Here is a 15,825-nt window from a genome sequence, read left to right as displayed (position 1 = left end):
GTGAAATGTCTCCTCATCGCTGCCATTGTTCTTTTGCTTTACAGGCCTGTTTTTTTGGACTTGGAGTCTGTTTTTTTTTCATAGCAATAAAAAATAAAAAAAGCCCAGCCTGACAGAGATCTGCCTCTCCCTGACATGGTCTCTCGCTGTCATAAATCTGAGTGTATGACTAACTGGCTCTTTTGTTTATTATTCCTGTTTCTTTGGCTAATGTCCTTTCAACAGAGCTTTGATCCTGCTAACCTTATGGATTCTCACCATAAACACTTACCTTCTGAAGACGTTTTTATCACCCTCGAGGCTCGATGCCTAGCATCTGCACGGAAGTGCAACAGCAGATAAAGTTGCCAGTTACCAGCGAGGGCAGAGAGGACACCAGACCCTCTGAGTTAAATGTTTTCAAACTGCTCCATCACCCTCTGGTTATGGTTTCTGTCTGCTGTGGGCTGCAGACTTGGCAAGCGGAGGTATCATGAATGTCTTCTTTATCTAGTCTGCCATTTAAACACGTGACTATCTTACTATAGTTAATAAAGTCACCACAAAGCCTCATGTTTTGAATTGCAAATCACAACTGTGATGTCATTCTGCACCAGAGGAACATCACATTATTCCAGTTCAAGCTTATACAAATAAAACTGATGGCCATATTTAACCAACTAAATAAAAATACAAGCTATTTTTAGTAAAATACTGACTATTTTTTTCAAACATTCAATCCCAGCATGTCTGAGCGTACATACAAACACACAAACCGCCGCAAACACTCAATCGCTGCCAGTGATGTCTCTGTGAGCAGGAGACCACAGGAATTGTTTATCACTGCACATCAGAGTGACTAATCAGAAACAGGCTCTTTCTTCTTGAACCTGAGGTCGAGATGTTTCCTCACCCCCACACCGAGACACAAACGTGCCACGGCACGACCTGCACCTCTCCTCCTCCTCCTCCTCCTCCTCCTCCTGAGCACCTCACCAAACCCAGGTCCCAGATCCAAATACAAAATCTGTGATGTTCTGCCATCCTAGACTAAAAAACAAAAATCCATGCTGAGGGGTAGCAGGACGCCAGGAACCGTGTCTTACTAAAGACAAATGTTCCCTTTCGTTCTGGTTTATTTATCCCACCGTTAATCTTAATAATTAGCAGATAATGCCATATTCTTTCCACTCTTCTCTCGCAGCCATGAGTTCATACTTAAGCATATCAAAGACACAGACGAATAATTATGGTAAATAAAAAATAAAGAGCAACCAGAAAGAAAGGGAACGAAATGTGATTGCTAGGCAAAGTAAGAGTTTCCATTAGCATTTGCCAAAGTACCATTAAATGTTATGGGCACATCAAGGCCCACAGAGTATGCTGGTCAGCACAGTGGGAGTATGACATCTTACACTGTGCAGGGCCTCATTCTGGACCATGCAGACAGCTTCAAAAGAACTTAATCGTCAGGAAAAAATGTCTGTAGGCCTTAACCACACGACAAAAGCAGCGCTCACAATGAGATAAATGCTTAAGTGACTTAGCCTTGGGGAGAGCATAATACTTGAGGTATTATAGTAAGTTATACAACATTTCTTTGATATAAACAACAACAAGCTGATCGTAATATCCATGGTGAGGCCAAATGCGGAGAAACAGGCCGACTGCTACAGGATATAATGATGCCGAGCCGAGGCACCGTGATAGAAGTGATGGAGCTCTGTTGCCCATGAGGGATGTTTCAAAGCCACTCGAATGCTTGTCAGTGCAGTTTATTACTTCCTTGAAATATCTGTAAAAGAGGAACCATTGAGTACAAGAAAACTGTTTGAGGGCTGAGGGTGTAAATCTCTTTTAATGCCGCTGATCCCCGTGTTAGTGCCGCTTCCAGAAACCGCTCACCGTTCCTCCTCCCCTATGGTTCCCTCATTACGCATCGTCGAGGAGAAATGGCCACCTTTTCTCTTTGCCTCCTCAGATATTGCAAACTATAAGCGCTTTTCTAAGTTATAACTGCAGAGGCTGGCTTCTGCCAAGAGTCTGTCGCCTATACTTAGTTCTTCTCCCCCCTTTTATTTCTGTGGCAGTTGATAAAGAGAAGGCACGTCGCGAAGCCAAAGTTGTGACACAGGGAGGCCCGTTGTTGTAGTATACACTTGATATGGATATTTGTGATACCACAAGAACATCTAACAGTTGATTCTGATGGCTACTGTGTGATTCCTGCTCCAAGTTGGTCACTGTTGCTGATTTTGATGAAGAAGTAAATGTTTATTTTTCTTCTTCCTGAGCATTTTCTCTCAGTGAGAATAGATTTTGACACGGGTCTTGAAGCCCTCTGTCTCTCCCCCAGGTTAGGGTTAGTTCCTGGTGGGATGTTTTTGTGCCGAGAGGCCACCTCTCTCTCTTATCTTCCTGTCATCTCTGTGGGACGGCAGGGCACGACTCCTTCTCTGGCTCCAGAACCACAGGCTTCCCCAGGACACCAAACCGCCGCTCCACACTCGATGTGCTCTTTGAGAGTGTGGTGGTTTAGGGTGTGTCAGGGCTTATTAGTACCAGAATGTGTGAAAAAAACCAGTGCTGGGTGACGCAGTATTTGCAAAATATGGTTTAATGGGTTGTTTCGCTTGGCTTAAGTGCCAGCAGCGCGGGGTTTACCACATAAGGCAGAGCCAGCGAGAGAAAATTGTGAAAATCATAAGGAAACATGGGAAGGTTAATTTGTGATCGACAGTTTACGTAACACTATCTGCACACAAAGCCTTATGCGATCCTGTGTTGCCACTACCTGCATTGTTAATTTGAATGCATTTTTCGGTTAATTATATTAATAGAAAGTAGATATGATAGTGGATGTTTTTTGGGTTTGTTTGGTTAAATTTGCCATAGTAAAAGCTGTTTCAACTATTTTGGGGGATTTTTAGTATTTAAGTCATATGTGTTTGGACATATGTGTTTCACTCAGCTTTCTGTTTCAGCTGTTTATCTACTACATTAAGTAAATAATCCATTTGAATATGTGGAGGAATTTCTTGTGTCATTTCTGTTTCTTTAAATTATTGCTCTACTGCAGAATCCTTCCCAATAAGTCATCAAACAGAAACAAATTACCATCTGACATGACCCATAGGAGAACAACTGTGAATGTTACAATGCTATAATAAAGGCCTGCTTAATCTTTAGGCACAGAATAACTTTAGGTTTAAGGTTTGAGTAGACCATGGCCTGGGTTTCGGAAGTAGCAGTTACGAGAGTTAAAGGACCTTAATGGTGATTACAATAATAAACATAGAGTTAAGGTAATAGAGGGATGGTTAAAAGAAACACAGTTGGTCAAACAGTGGTCTCCTGTGTGAAAATTCAACCCATCCATCGCCTGCGACCCCCTCCTAACGCTGACTTAGTCACCGTCATAATTATTATGGCCACTAGAGGGCTTTGTGAACATGAACGTGTTGTTTTGGGGTATTTCCTGAAAAGACGATGTCGCACATACACACCGCTGGAGGTTGCCTGACAGTAAAAACTTAACTATGGCTCGTAATAATCTGCTTGCACAAATGACCTATGGGGTTGTTTTTTTATGGTGGGACAGTCTCATTTTTCCACATATGGTAACTCAACTGCAGAAGTACCCCTGGTTGGAAATCACTACTTTAAAGCTCCATAACATGACCATCAACACTGTTAGCTACCAGTTATGAAGACCACTAGTTTCCCACGTGGCCTGATAATAATTAACACATATGTAAACAGAAGTTATTAACAGGAGATTACAGAATTAAATAGTCCTTTGTATGAGCTATATTGAGGTGAAAACCTACAATAAAATCATGAATGGCAGCATGTGTGTTGATAGTACCTCACATAGACATACTTGTGGGCAACAAGAAAAACACACGCAGCCCACGGAGGGGCTCGACCTGCATGCAGCTTGGAGAATGTTACTGTGGATTATGGTTAATGTACTTATAATATTCACTGCAAAGGCCAAGCTTGTTTTGCCACCGTCTTTGAAGAGGCATGGGCTTCTGCCAAGCAACACTAACTTTCATGTTTATGTTGTGAAAAAGAAAACCCTTTCTCTCTGTCAAATTGAACCAAAGAGAGTGCTGCTTAAATAAAGAGGAACTCTCAGGAGGAGCAGATAGAAATTCCTTCTCTGTCAGACCCAACGAGGCTGTAAGTGCTGTAATAATTTTTCTAACATGTAAGCCATAAAGAGATGCTGATGCCAGAGAGCACGCTGTGACCCCGCCGACCTTGCGCCTGCTGCCTGGCTTCTGGTTAGTGTAAGCAGCATCCAGCTGAAAGCTACCAGAGGCCATCATGGGTATATGTGATGTTTCCAAGGAGAGATGGACCAATTAATCTGATTATAGTCGCAAATCCCCCAACATGTGTAGGCCTTTCTGCGACCATGTGCGGTGCAGATGTGTGTCCATGTGTGTAAGCTTGTATGTACCTGTGTGTGTATCAGATAATGCGATCCACAGACAGAGTGGAGGTATGGCTCCATGTATGTGCATACAATCAGCATCTCTGCAGAAAATATATGACCCACGAGATTTATATATGTCTTGAGTGACATTTTGCAAACATTTATCAATATGATGAATGGGAACGTTTTTTTATTCCAGAAAAAAAGTCTTTCAATGGAACTGGAACTGGATGCAAATACACACTGTGGTTGAGTAGTTGTTCCTTGGAAGTCAAAAAGCGACAGTTAAAAGTACCTGAAATGAAATACTGGCCGAAATAGTAAACCATCTGTCAAAGCTTTCGCGGTCTGTTTAAAAACACAACACCCGAGCACTTAAAGGGTTTTAAACAACCCCTTTTTCATTGGCATGACTATGAATATGCCTATTCTGAGGGTGATCCTCTCATTTTCAAGCCAGCGATCTGAGTCAGTCACAGCTCGCCGTGTGTTCGCGCCACCGAATGCAGCCTTCGCTGAGGGGCGGGAGGAAGTGGAACGAGGAGCTGACAGACAGGGCCCGATACTGCACTTCCACCACAGGCCAATCCCCAGCTAACCCCTGTGCTGACAGCCAGGATGTAGCACTCATCCACAGGCCACAGCTCAGGCACTGGGGCCCAGGAAAAGGAGAGCAGGGAGTGGGCCGCTCGGCTGATGATAGAGAGGTGGGGGGAGACTGGTGGTTTGGGTGGCACGCATCGCTTTCTGCCTCCGGAGCAGCACGACCAAGAGGAGAATCCACAGACTGTGTCGCCTGCCAACAGCGTGTCCGATGCTTGGCGGAGTGACAGACCTAATGCACACAAGCCAAGTGGGCACGCTACACTCACACACTCACACACTCACTCACACACACACACACACACACACACAGGATTATTCACGCAGGAATGCAAAAAATTCGATTAAATGTAAAGTAAAGCTGGGACGTATAAGATGCCATGAGATAAACATGCTGTATTAAGAAACTGCAAAAACCCAGACATTAAGACACTTCACACCACAGACACTCAGAGTGGCAATTTTCCGAAGCCCAGATTTTCTGGTTACTTTACAGATTAAAGTTTAGGAGTGAAACTATCCAACACAGACATAACAGATCACGGCCTCATTGTATTTTCTTTGGCACGGTGATATTACTGACAGCACAGGTCATGTGAAACATTCATCTCGAAAATTGCGCAGACCGAACCAACAATTTGGGAAGCTCAACCTCTGAAGCTCGATGTAATTGATAACATGACCTCATCAAAACTTCAGTTCTCTGATATTTGTTGTGAGACCGAGTCTTAGAAGAAACGCAGACTGCGGTTCAATAAATAATACAGTGCTGGTCGGTGCTGCGCAGAAGCACAGCGGAGTGATGGAGGTTGAGAGGCCACCGGTGACCCCGGCGTCAAGCTGCGCGAGGGCTCCGCTCAGAGCCAGAGCTGTCTCTCCAGCTGGGATCACAACACAGAGCTGGATCTCTGGTTTCAGAGCACAACTCTGGCCTGAGGCTGGGATGGCGCACCCCTGTGAGGCAAGGCCTGCAGGGCTAACGTTAAGGCAGACAGACACCCAGGGGGTCGGCCAACCCACCCACTCTCAGGAGGAGGCAGCGACAAGCACAGAGGCCGAAGACTGATTAAAGCTGCCTCCGACCACAGCTTTGCTTTTTTAACTGCTGAGTTTGGGTTTTGCATTAAGCCTCCGCCTGCTGCAGCCATTTCGGTTCAATGGGGTTTCCATTGAGCTGGCACCAGAGGCAGATTCTGTGCATAAATAATGTGCCACGAGGCCACGAAACAATACTATAGTCGAGAGGAGAAAATTTAGACGAATAGAGCAAACAACTCGGCTTTCACCTGGAGCAACACATTTTTCTTATCAGGACAACCAAATAGAAATATCCACCTAGAGAGCACTAGGAAATCACACACGCACAAAAAAAAAACCACTTTGAAAAATCTTTATGTTTTATCCCCCTATCCATCCCTTTCATAGACACCAGATCATTTTGCAGTGTTCAGGAGTTGTGGAATTTCCCAAGAAGACGAATTGTAGCAGCTTTCTGGGAAATATTAATATCCAGCCTGCAGAGGAAAGGTAAAGGGAGAGGAGAAGGGATCGGGGGGTGTGCAGCAGGGGGGTGGGGTACAGACGATCAGTATCATGGCATGGTACCTGATGATAAAATGTCCTCTACTATTCAAACTCTTTTCAAGCCCCCGTGTCTGTCTCCTGAGTGACACTGGTGGCCGTGGGGGCCTGGGTTTGGTTGAGTGCGTGGGTGAGAGCCAGGGACTGAGAGTCCAGGATGGGCAGTCGTCTTCTCCGTTCACACTCTGCCGCTGTCATCACGGCTGCACTGCAGATTCTCCACATCTGCCTTTGCCTTACACCGCTCTCAGCCCTGCTCTTACCAAGCCCCCCCATCATCTCTGCCTCCCTCCCACGTCTCCACTCCCCCATCAGGATCATCCAAATATTTCCCCTCGCTGCTTTTTGAAGCTTCCATGGGTCACGGGACCTCATGCACAAATCATGCTGGCTTGCCGTGGGGGGGCCGGCCAGAGATGACGGGAGTGAGTCAGACACGCAGAAACCCAATCTGCACTGTTTTCATACGGCGTTATTTTTCCTGCCAAGACAGCCATCACCAATCAGCGGCGGGTTCTAAACAGCCAGTTCAGGGAGCTCTCGCTGTAGATGCCGGTGCTGGCAGCTGATCTCAACAATATTCAGCGCGCTACACCAGGGGGGGAGAGATGGAGAGTAAATTCAGAGAGGCTGACAGCCTGCAGTGGTTTAACATGGGGGTTAGCCCCAGATACATAGTTCTGGGTTTATGTTGATGGATGGATAACCAAATCCATCTCATTGTTTGCAATAAAACATACATGTTTTTACACGGTGACACCACACTTGCTATGGCGCTGAATTACGATCTGCTGAGAGAGAGAGATCTGACAAATGCAAAAAAAAAAGTCAGGACCCACTTTTAGAAGTTGTATTCTTGAGATGCAAGGGAGAAAATAACAAAAACACTCAGATAATAAAAGAATGGAGTCAGCTCTACAGTGTGTGGGCACAGGAGGTTTCACTGCCTAATGCTGAATTTTCATAACAGAGAATATTGGGCAGGCCCTCCCTCCTTCCCTCTTCCTCCCTCCCCACCTGCAGAGCTCACCAGCTCAGGGTGAGAGGAGATGCTGGGCAGGAATCTGCAAGTGCTGGTTAAAGTAATCACATTGGTCTCACTGCATCTGATCTGCAGTCTAACAGACTTCCAAACAGTTGAATGAGTAAATAAAGTGCCCCAGGGGACTCCCGCTGGAGATGGATTACCACAAGGGTGCACACACAAAAGGAGCCGAGAACCCCACAACCCGATATGAGCCGCGGACAAAAGGCCCGGCGCTGGACCTCGACCAGGGAACCGGCAAACTTTATTAATCTCATCCTAGACTCAACCTCCTGCCATTGGAGTCCATGAACTCATAGATGAACGCATGCTCTGTTGTGCATGTGAGCGGGTACACACTGGAAAATCACTGTCCGTATTTGTGTCTATCTCATTGAACGCACTGGTGGACGAACAGACGCAATCAAGCGCAGGACACCCATACATTTATGATTGTGAGCATGCAATTGAGCATTTAGGCAAATTGTACTGTAGATGCAATAACCTGTTTGCGCCTGTGTGGGTGTATATGCGCCTGCTCGAGTGCATAGACCACATAAGATGAGTCTCATGCTCACTTGGCTGTGGAGGCCGGGTCTGGAGGGGACTAAGGGCCGTGGCATTCTGCAGCCCCATCCCACCCTGGCCCCATTCTTCCCTCTTTCTGGGCCTGACACAAATAAAAGGATTAGGAGCCCCTGTTTCCGTCAGACCCTCCATTCAAGACAAAGCTCGGACCAGCTTAGTGTCACACTTAATGATAAAAGTGCAAATCTCTGTCAGTCACTTTGGGCAGGAATACCAGTATTTTGGGGTCTAATCTCATTTGATGAAGATTAAAAGGGGTAAAGAAAGGAAAAGACAAAGAAATGCGTTTTGTAGTATCTGTGCAAAAATCTGTACCGCTGAAATTCAGACAGACGGATTTGACAAGCGGCGACGAGGACGAGGCGCTGAAATGTATCTTAAAATACAGAGAGTGAATGGGAAGCAATGGAAGGAGCTCGGATTAGAGACAAAGAAAGTAAGGAGCAGAGAGAGGAAGCGAGTGCACGCGCACGCACGCACACACACATACATACACGTGTCCACACCCTCACTAAAACCTTGGGTGTATTTAGACAAATGCAGAACTCTGCCCATTCCCATGTAGAGCTAGAATGTGTGACGAGAGTGTGAGAGTAAGCCTTGGGCACACAACAGTCTGAATGCAGCACTTGCCACTATGATGCCAGTCCTCTCTAGTGTATCTGTGAAAAGCCTACGTGTTGGAAAAACATTCCAGAGTGGGATCACATATACACAGTTGGGGCCAGCAGCGATACCGCGAGCCAGCAGCAGAGGCCATGTCTCAATTTCTCATGCACGTTTGACCAGGCTGCCTGAAGAAACAAGTGTGGGCTATTTCCATACGACACATGCAAAAGGAGACAAACATAACTGGAAAAGGATTCAAAAATACTGCAAATGTGCAGGAATAAATTAGCTAGTGTCACAATTTCACCAATCGTAGGCGTAGATAAAATTTGAAATGAATCATTTCAGCGGAGCAGAAATCCAGCCACTGAAAATGTTCAGCGTCCTGATTTGAACGTGTAATCTGGCAAATTGAAATTGAAAACATTTGCTGAGTGTTTGTATTTCTCGGCTGGCTACTTTAAAAGGCCTTTTTGCAGTGTTTCATAGATTAAGCCAAAATCTAATTTGTAAATTGCATTTAATGGTTTGTGGTTGCCTCCCTTTTTGTTATGAAGAGTTGTCATGCTGTGAAAATAAACCTGAAGGCCCGAGGTCTTGGAGTCTGTAATGAAAATCACTGCGTTGCCGAGCCGAGGGCTTTCTCTCCACCGTCACTGATTAGCATTCCCGATTGACTGACATGTCCCACTGGCTGCCTAACAGCCGGCTTTAGGAGATGAGGTTAAATTGTGGCTACCAACAAATTGCATGCTTGAGTTCCTCTGCACCCCTCCGCTATCATCCAGTGTAATGTGAGCACACCAGGCAGATCCCTCTGCAGATCCTTCTCCTCCCCTGCACTACAGCTCCCCCACACAAAGCCACAGAGACCTCTTTCCACATCCCCTGCCACCAGTCTGGCTTCTAAAGTGGTGATGGGCATTACCGTGGCTGAGCCTCTGTGGCTTCCCATAGCGTCCTGCAAAGTGCTTTGTGCTCCAACTGCTGCTACACACACACACACACACACACACACACACACACACACACACACACACACACACACACACACACACACACACACACACACACACACACACACACAAGTACGCAGTTAGCTCCCCTACCCCACTGAGGTTTATATATACGAAAATAAACCTCCATGAAATCACCTGATTTAATCATGTAACTACTTTCTCTTTAGATTTATCGACAGCGTCACAGAAGCAGCAGACACTGAACCTTTTATGGACGCATGGTGTAAAATGCACAATGACAGAATTCACACGCACAAGAGAACATGTAAAACGATATGTTTAAATAAAATATTTATCACTCAGAGATACTCGTGGGAACCAGAAACAGGAAGAAAAAAAAGAGGATCCAAGATGTGATTTTCACACCATTGGACCAACAATAAACATCTTGAATCGGGATGCAAATAAAAAAGCACTGCAACAGGTCTTTTAATGGGTCTGAATGTACCGGGGAGTGAACAGTTAGCAAACCATCAGATGACAGATGATGCATCCTAGTATGCTGCTGGGACAGGCCGAGCCATGTTGACATAAAATCCAATACTTCCTTACTGAGGAACGAGGCCAACTTCAGCTAGCTCCTTGCCGAGCACTAAAAATCTCAGCAAGCTGAAGCAATATTATCCGGCTTAGTGTTTCTAACATTAGATTTGTCTCTCCGTAGAGGTCTTCTTTTATTTACCTAAGAGTAGTGGCTAAAGACACATTTTATCCTTTTTAGGGAAAATGTAAAAACAAAAAGACGAAGAAAGTAGCTGAAAGTTAGAAAGTCTTCCACAAAGGACCGTACACCCACACGTCCACACACAGCTTCTGAAATGCTTTAGCCGGACTGAGGACGGTGAGCTGAAAAACTACCCGACTGGAATCGACAACATAAAGTACATCCTAGTTTTTTTTTTCTTCCTTTTCCTTTCTTCTCTTTTTTATTTTTGTGCGCATGAGCGTTCACAAAGTGCCAGGCCACGCGGGAGTGTCCTAGAGTGAGTAAAAACACACACACACAGAAACCCAGTCGTCAGCACCTAACCGGCACACACAGCTACACCGTCCCAAGCACAGCTAATTAAAAAACAACAATTTCACAGGAGGGCACTCCAAACAGTTCTAAAAAGCACCTCTCAGCACACCGGGGGATCGTCCAGCACACACCGAGGGTGAGACGGGTTCTGGGAGCTCTGCTTTTATGGCCTCGGCGCTGCTGTTGTTTTCCTCCTGCAAGTACTGCCGTGACCTGAATTTCATTTTGCTCATGGCACGTGAATCTGAAAATCGGATCAAATCTGAATGCTGGCATGTTTGGATTTGTTACAAATAAAACATTCGAGAATAAAATTTTGCCAGACAATAAAACTTTATAGAGCTTGGAAAGAAAAAAAACAAATTTAGTCAGCATGGTGTATACTATACTTCTAGTTAATGTTATGTTTTGTGGATGGAGCCCATGGCAGTTTCTAACAAGGCAGTCCATTACAGGGGTGTTGTCCAACACTTCAGTGGAGTGATAGGCCTTATTACATGGCTGCTTTCAAAGCATCTGCTTGGTTAGAGGAAAGGTCCCTCTGGGGAAAAGATCTCCCTCTTTCTAATGATGTATAATTGACCTCCAAACACCAGGGCACAACAAACTCTCTCGGGGTGGTGTAATTCCACTCTGCTTTTTACATACCACCCGTCTCGTTCGAGCTTGTTCCTCCTCTACGGCTACGGCTCCCGTCCAACTGACAGCTCTGCCGAGTTTTTTTCTTATCGGGCTTTGCTCTGAAATATTCTTTGACATTTACCTAAAATGATCCTCTTCTGACATAGATTTAATTTGACTATCCCCTCTTTAAAATATGTCATCTATTGCCTGAGAGTTTGTTGGACCCCCAAATTTGTAGTCGTCAGAAATTATTCACAAAAATACCTGTTTTATATCAGAACAGGGATCAGCCCTCATAAAAAAAATGAGGCAAATATGAGATGAAGCCTCATACAATCCAATCTTGTTACTGCGCTGTATGGAGCAGGATGTGTAGAACCGTGTTGGTGGGAGTTTTAATAACACTCGTACACAATTGTTTTTTCCCCCGTCTGCACTTAAACCTGGTCCAAAGGTGTGAAAAAAGACTGCTTGCCAATTCCTTGATTTATTATAGCTAAGTGAGAGCTGATTACGGGGCATGAATCAGTTGCTGTAGGAATGTAATTAGGCACGTAGACCTCTGTATGGCTAGGAGCTCTCTTCACAGCCCCAAGCAGTTTGTGGGCTGACAAATGCATCTTAAATGGGTGTCATAAAAGTCAAAAAGGTGCCAATTACATCTTAAAGTATCCCATCAATGCAAATGGAATAAACAAAAAAAAAAAGAAGGAAGAACTACTTGTGTCTGTGCAATGGAGGGATACTCCTGTTAGAGCTTTCCAAGCTGGGAGGAGTTAAAGAAAAGACCGAGGAGGCAGAAGGATGGATGGAGAAGAATTAAAAGATGTGAACAGTGTGTGAGAGCAGGACAGCGCCCAGCAGGTTGTTATGTTTGGCCAGGGTGTTAGGACCTGCCACACAAGCTCCCAGCAAAGAGAAGAGGGGCAAATGGTGAGATAAAACCCAAATATGGAACCACAGAGAAAATGCCAGGAAAGAGTATTATTTGGAAGCTAAACAAATCCTGTCTTTCTCCTTGTGTTTATCTCTGTCCTCTTCTCTCAAATTAAAAAAAGAAGGGAAAAAAATGGACAGTGCTAAGTGAGGCATGAGAACGAGATCCTCTCTCTCCCTCTCTCCCCTCTCCCTGCCGGACTGTCTCAGCTTCCAGCCACCCCTGAGCCGTGACGCCGAGACTCCGGTATCCCCTGGTTACTGCTATGAATTTTTCCATTGTTATCAGTCGACTACACTCCTGCCACAAAGCTGGATGAATGGCACGCATGGCGATAGATGTAACTCTTTGTTGCTTGCAAGGTATCTAGCCGAGAGCCATAATGTGTCGGTAATCGAAGTAGAATTGTTAAAAAGGTCGCACACAAAAAGCCGAAAATTTAGTGACAAGCATGAAAAGCGCTCAAGCGATGAGAAACACAGGGGCACCCCGGGGTCCTCGCAGGCCAAACAGCAACCCTCAGCATTGCTACACACTGTGTCACCAGAGCCTCAATATTTGCTTCACTATATATCTGCCATCTCTGCAGGGTTTATGTGATAATTCCCTAATTCAATTTACACATTTATACCACTGCTTGGATAACGACTGTCATGCTGAAAATGTTTTCCTGGATAAAATGTAACAACTGCCACAGAATTTATTTAAATCAAATAGTGAGTTTTTACTCAAATATTTGTTGTCATAGGCCTGATTTTGAATGCAAAACTTTATTGTAATTCATTCAAAACACAAACACGGAAGGGACAAATCTCAACTCCCTCTTATTTATTTGTACTTAATAAAATGGTAAATTTCCTCGTGGGTTGTATTAATAATTATAGATATTATATCATTTTTTAGAAATAAATAAATTCTATTGTGTTGGTGTGAATTTGTCAAATAATCCAATATAAACTTTTATCACATTGTTCTGCTGTTGTGATGGCATCCTGGCATTTTGTCTCAGAATAAGTTCATATTTTCAAAGAGGCAAAACTTGTAATTCAACACTTAATTATTAATGCCTTTGGGCGAGAGTGTTTATCTTTTGATTGTGTGCGCGCGCGTGTGTTTGTGTGTGGGTCACTCGAGCGCAAACGGCTGAACCTTTAATTATTAGTCGTGATAAATCCACGTGAACGCATTTTAGCTTCGAAGGTACAGACTGAATTCCTATGGAGTAAAAAGGCGCAGATCGTTTTTCAATGAACCGTTAAATTCCTGCAATGACTCATATGCAGAATAAAACAGATCATATATCAAATAGAATAAAATACATACGATCAAATAAAAATAGGCTAAATTAAATTAAAAAATATAAATATAAAGCTGCAACAGCCAAATAAATAAAAAGAATAAGAAATTCATATTTACGGTAAATGGAGCCATGTGATTAATACAGGGAATAAAGTCTATTCGGAAAACGAATGTGAAAACTGCTGAAATCATGTTTTTCCACATTTAGTGTGAATGTGAAGGTTGATGGTTGATACATGGGCGAAGGCCACAAGGTGCAGCCGGGAAACATAAGACACAGAGCGGAATAAAAAAGAGACACGCCTGCACATTCACGGGCCTGCGTGGATCACATCTTATTTTTGCTTGTGCGTGTAATAAATGCTGCTTCCGCCCAGAAAAAGCTGGAAATATCGTGGGCCACTGTGACAACAATAAAACCAAGCGTATGACAATAATAATATACACTAATGCGTGCGTCCTCCAGCCAGAGTGAGCGCACAGGAAATATTTACATCCCTCAGCTTCAAACAACAATTTAAAAATTATGTTTTGAATTATGTTTCAAATATATTTATTGATGATGCTCTTTTATTCATTTTGTACAATTTAATTTGTCAATATTGACCTACAACTGAAAAGCAACCACAGGTTCATTTATGTGAAAATATACATGTTGGTGGATATTTTTCCCACTTGATAAAATGTCAAAATAAAATATGACTACACAGTGGCTGAGGGACACACACACACACACGCATACACGCACACACACACACACACACACACACACACACACACACACACACACACACACACACACACACACACACACACACACACACACACACACACACACACACACACACACACACACACACACACACACACACTGAAGGCCTTCAGGCCAGCCACAGCCATCACACAACAACAATGTCTCTTTTTTAAATCACTGCACAGCAACCGAAGCAATGCAACACAGAGCAGAGAGAGAGAGAGAGAGAGAGAGAGAGAGAGGAGCTTACTGTTGGTAGTCGTGTTTGCAGTAAAGTTTCCTCTCTCTGAAGTAGCAGCTGGTGGTGAGGGGCTGCTGACACACGGTGCACTGCAAACACTCCTCGTGCCACGAAGAGTCGTTGACTCTCATCAGGAAGCGGTCGGAGATGGGCCGCTGGCATCCTTCACACACGGACGGATGGTGACAGTCGGAGCCTGCGTGGTGGACACGGATGAGGAGTGTTTTTGGGGGGAGAGGAGGAGAGAGAGAGGAGGCCTGAATCAAGGACTGCAGCGTGTGACTGAGAACTGGAGGCCTATACACTGGCTGCTTTTAAAAAATTCAACTGGAGCGTGTGTGGGTGAATCAGATTTAATGGGGGAAAAAATGAGAAAAACATGCTTTAATGGAGGAACTTAGTGTTTTCTCTAATGTGAGGCCATCACGCACGTAGCATTTAGATGTCTGGATAGCTCAATGTGTGTCTCCTTGACAATAACATGGAAATAGAACTACATTTGCCTCTCTAACACGTACCATTTTATCCAATTGCATGCATTAATATGACCTAAATCAGCAGCAAGTGGGCATGCATGCACAAATAATGGCTTCCATGCAAGCAGGGGTAGCAGTATACCTCAGAGGGGTTTACAGAGGTATAGTGAATAAATAACAGTAATAAAAGGAGAGGAAATAATTAAACTTACCGAGCATAACTCCCATCGTGGCCTGTCCCTGTCGCATGGGGTGATCTTCAATTTTTATGCCGTCCAGCATGATGCAAGTCTCGGAGTGTTCTCCCGCGGAGAGGCGCTCCTGCAGTGACACCAGACCTGTTGCAATATCCATAAGAAGACGGTCAGATAAGTCCCCGGTACACAGAGGGCTGTGTGGAGGAAGAGCGAGAGCACGACCTGCTGTGTGAATGTATGTATATATATATAAGGTATATATATACACCCGGGGCAGCAGGACAACACAACTAAACTGATCGAATGCGTAAAGTGGAGTCAGATGCTGGCAACAGTTGGGAGGCGAGAGTCGCTGTGCGCCGGCTCCACTGATCCCTGTGTCACAGGGGCAAAGCAAACAATACGCGTGGAGAAAGAAGTCAGTCA

General features: G+C 44.5%; 1 protein-coding gene across 2 annotated transcripts in view; it reads right to left on the bottom strand.

The window, feature by feature from the left end:
* Positions 1-15,825, bottom strand: part of lmx1bb (LIM homeobox transcription factor 1, beta b) — a 46,008-nt gene that overhangs the window by 29,699 nt on the left and 484 nt on the right. The window contains exons 2-3 of one of the 2 annotated variants that reach the window (XM_034596624.1): positions 15,415-15,540; positions 14,736-14,922 (exon numbers count right to left, since the gene is read on the bottom strand). In XM_034596624.1, the coding sequence (XP_034452515.1) occupies positions 14,736-14,922; positions 15,415-15,484 (257 nt within the window). In that variant the 5' untranslated portion in view covers positions 15,485-15,540. Of the gene's footprint in view, positions 1-14,735; positions 14,923-15,414; positions 15,821-15,825 lie in introns of those variants that run through there. The other variant, XM_034596623.1, reaches the window with a different exon arrangement.

Source organism: Hippoglossus hippoglossus, chromosome 9 (genome assembly GCF_009819705.1).
Source record: "Hippoglossus hippoglossus isolate fHipHip1 chromosome 9, fHipHip1.pri, whole genome shotgun sequence".
Taxonomy (NCBI): Eukaryota; Metazoa; Chordata; class Actinopteri; order Pleuronectiformes; family Pleuronectidae; genus Hippoglossus; species Hippoglossus hippoglossus.
The sequence above is the reverse complement of the archived record's forward strand: the minus strand, read 5'-3'. Positions and strand labels throughout refer to the sequence as shown.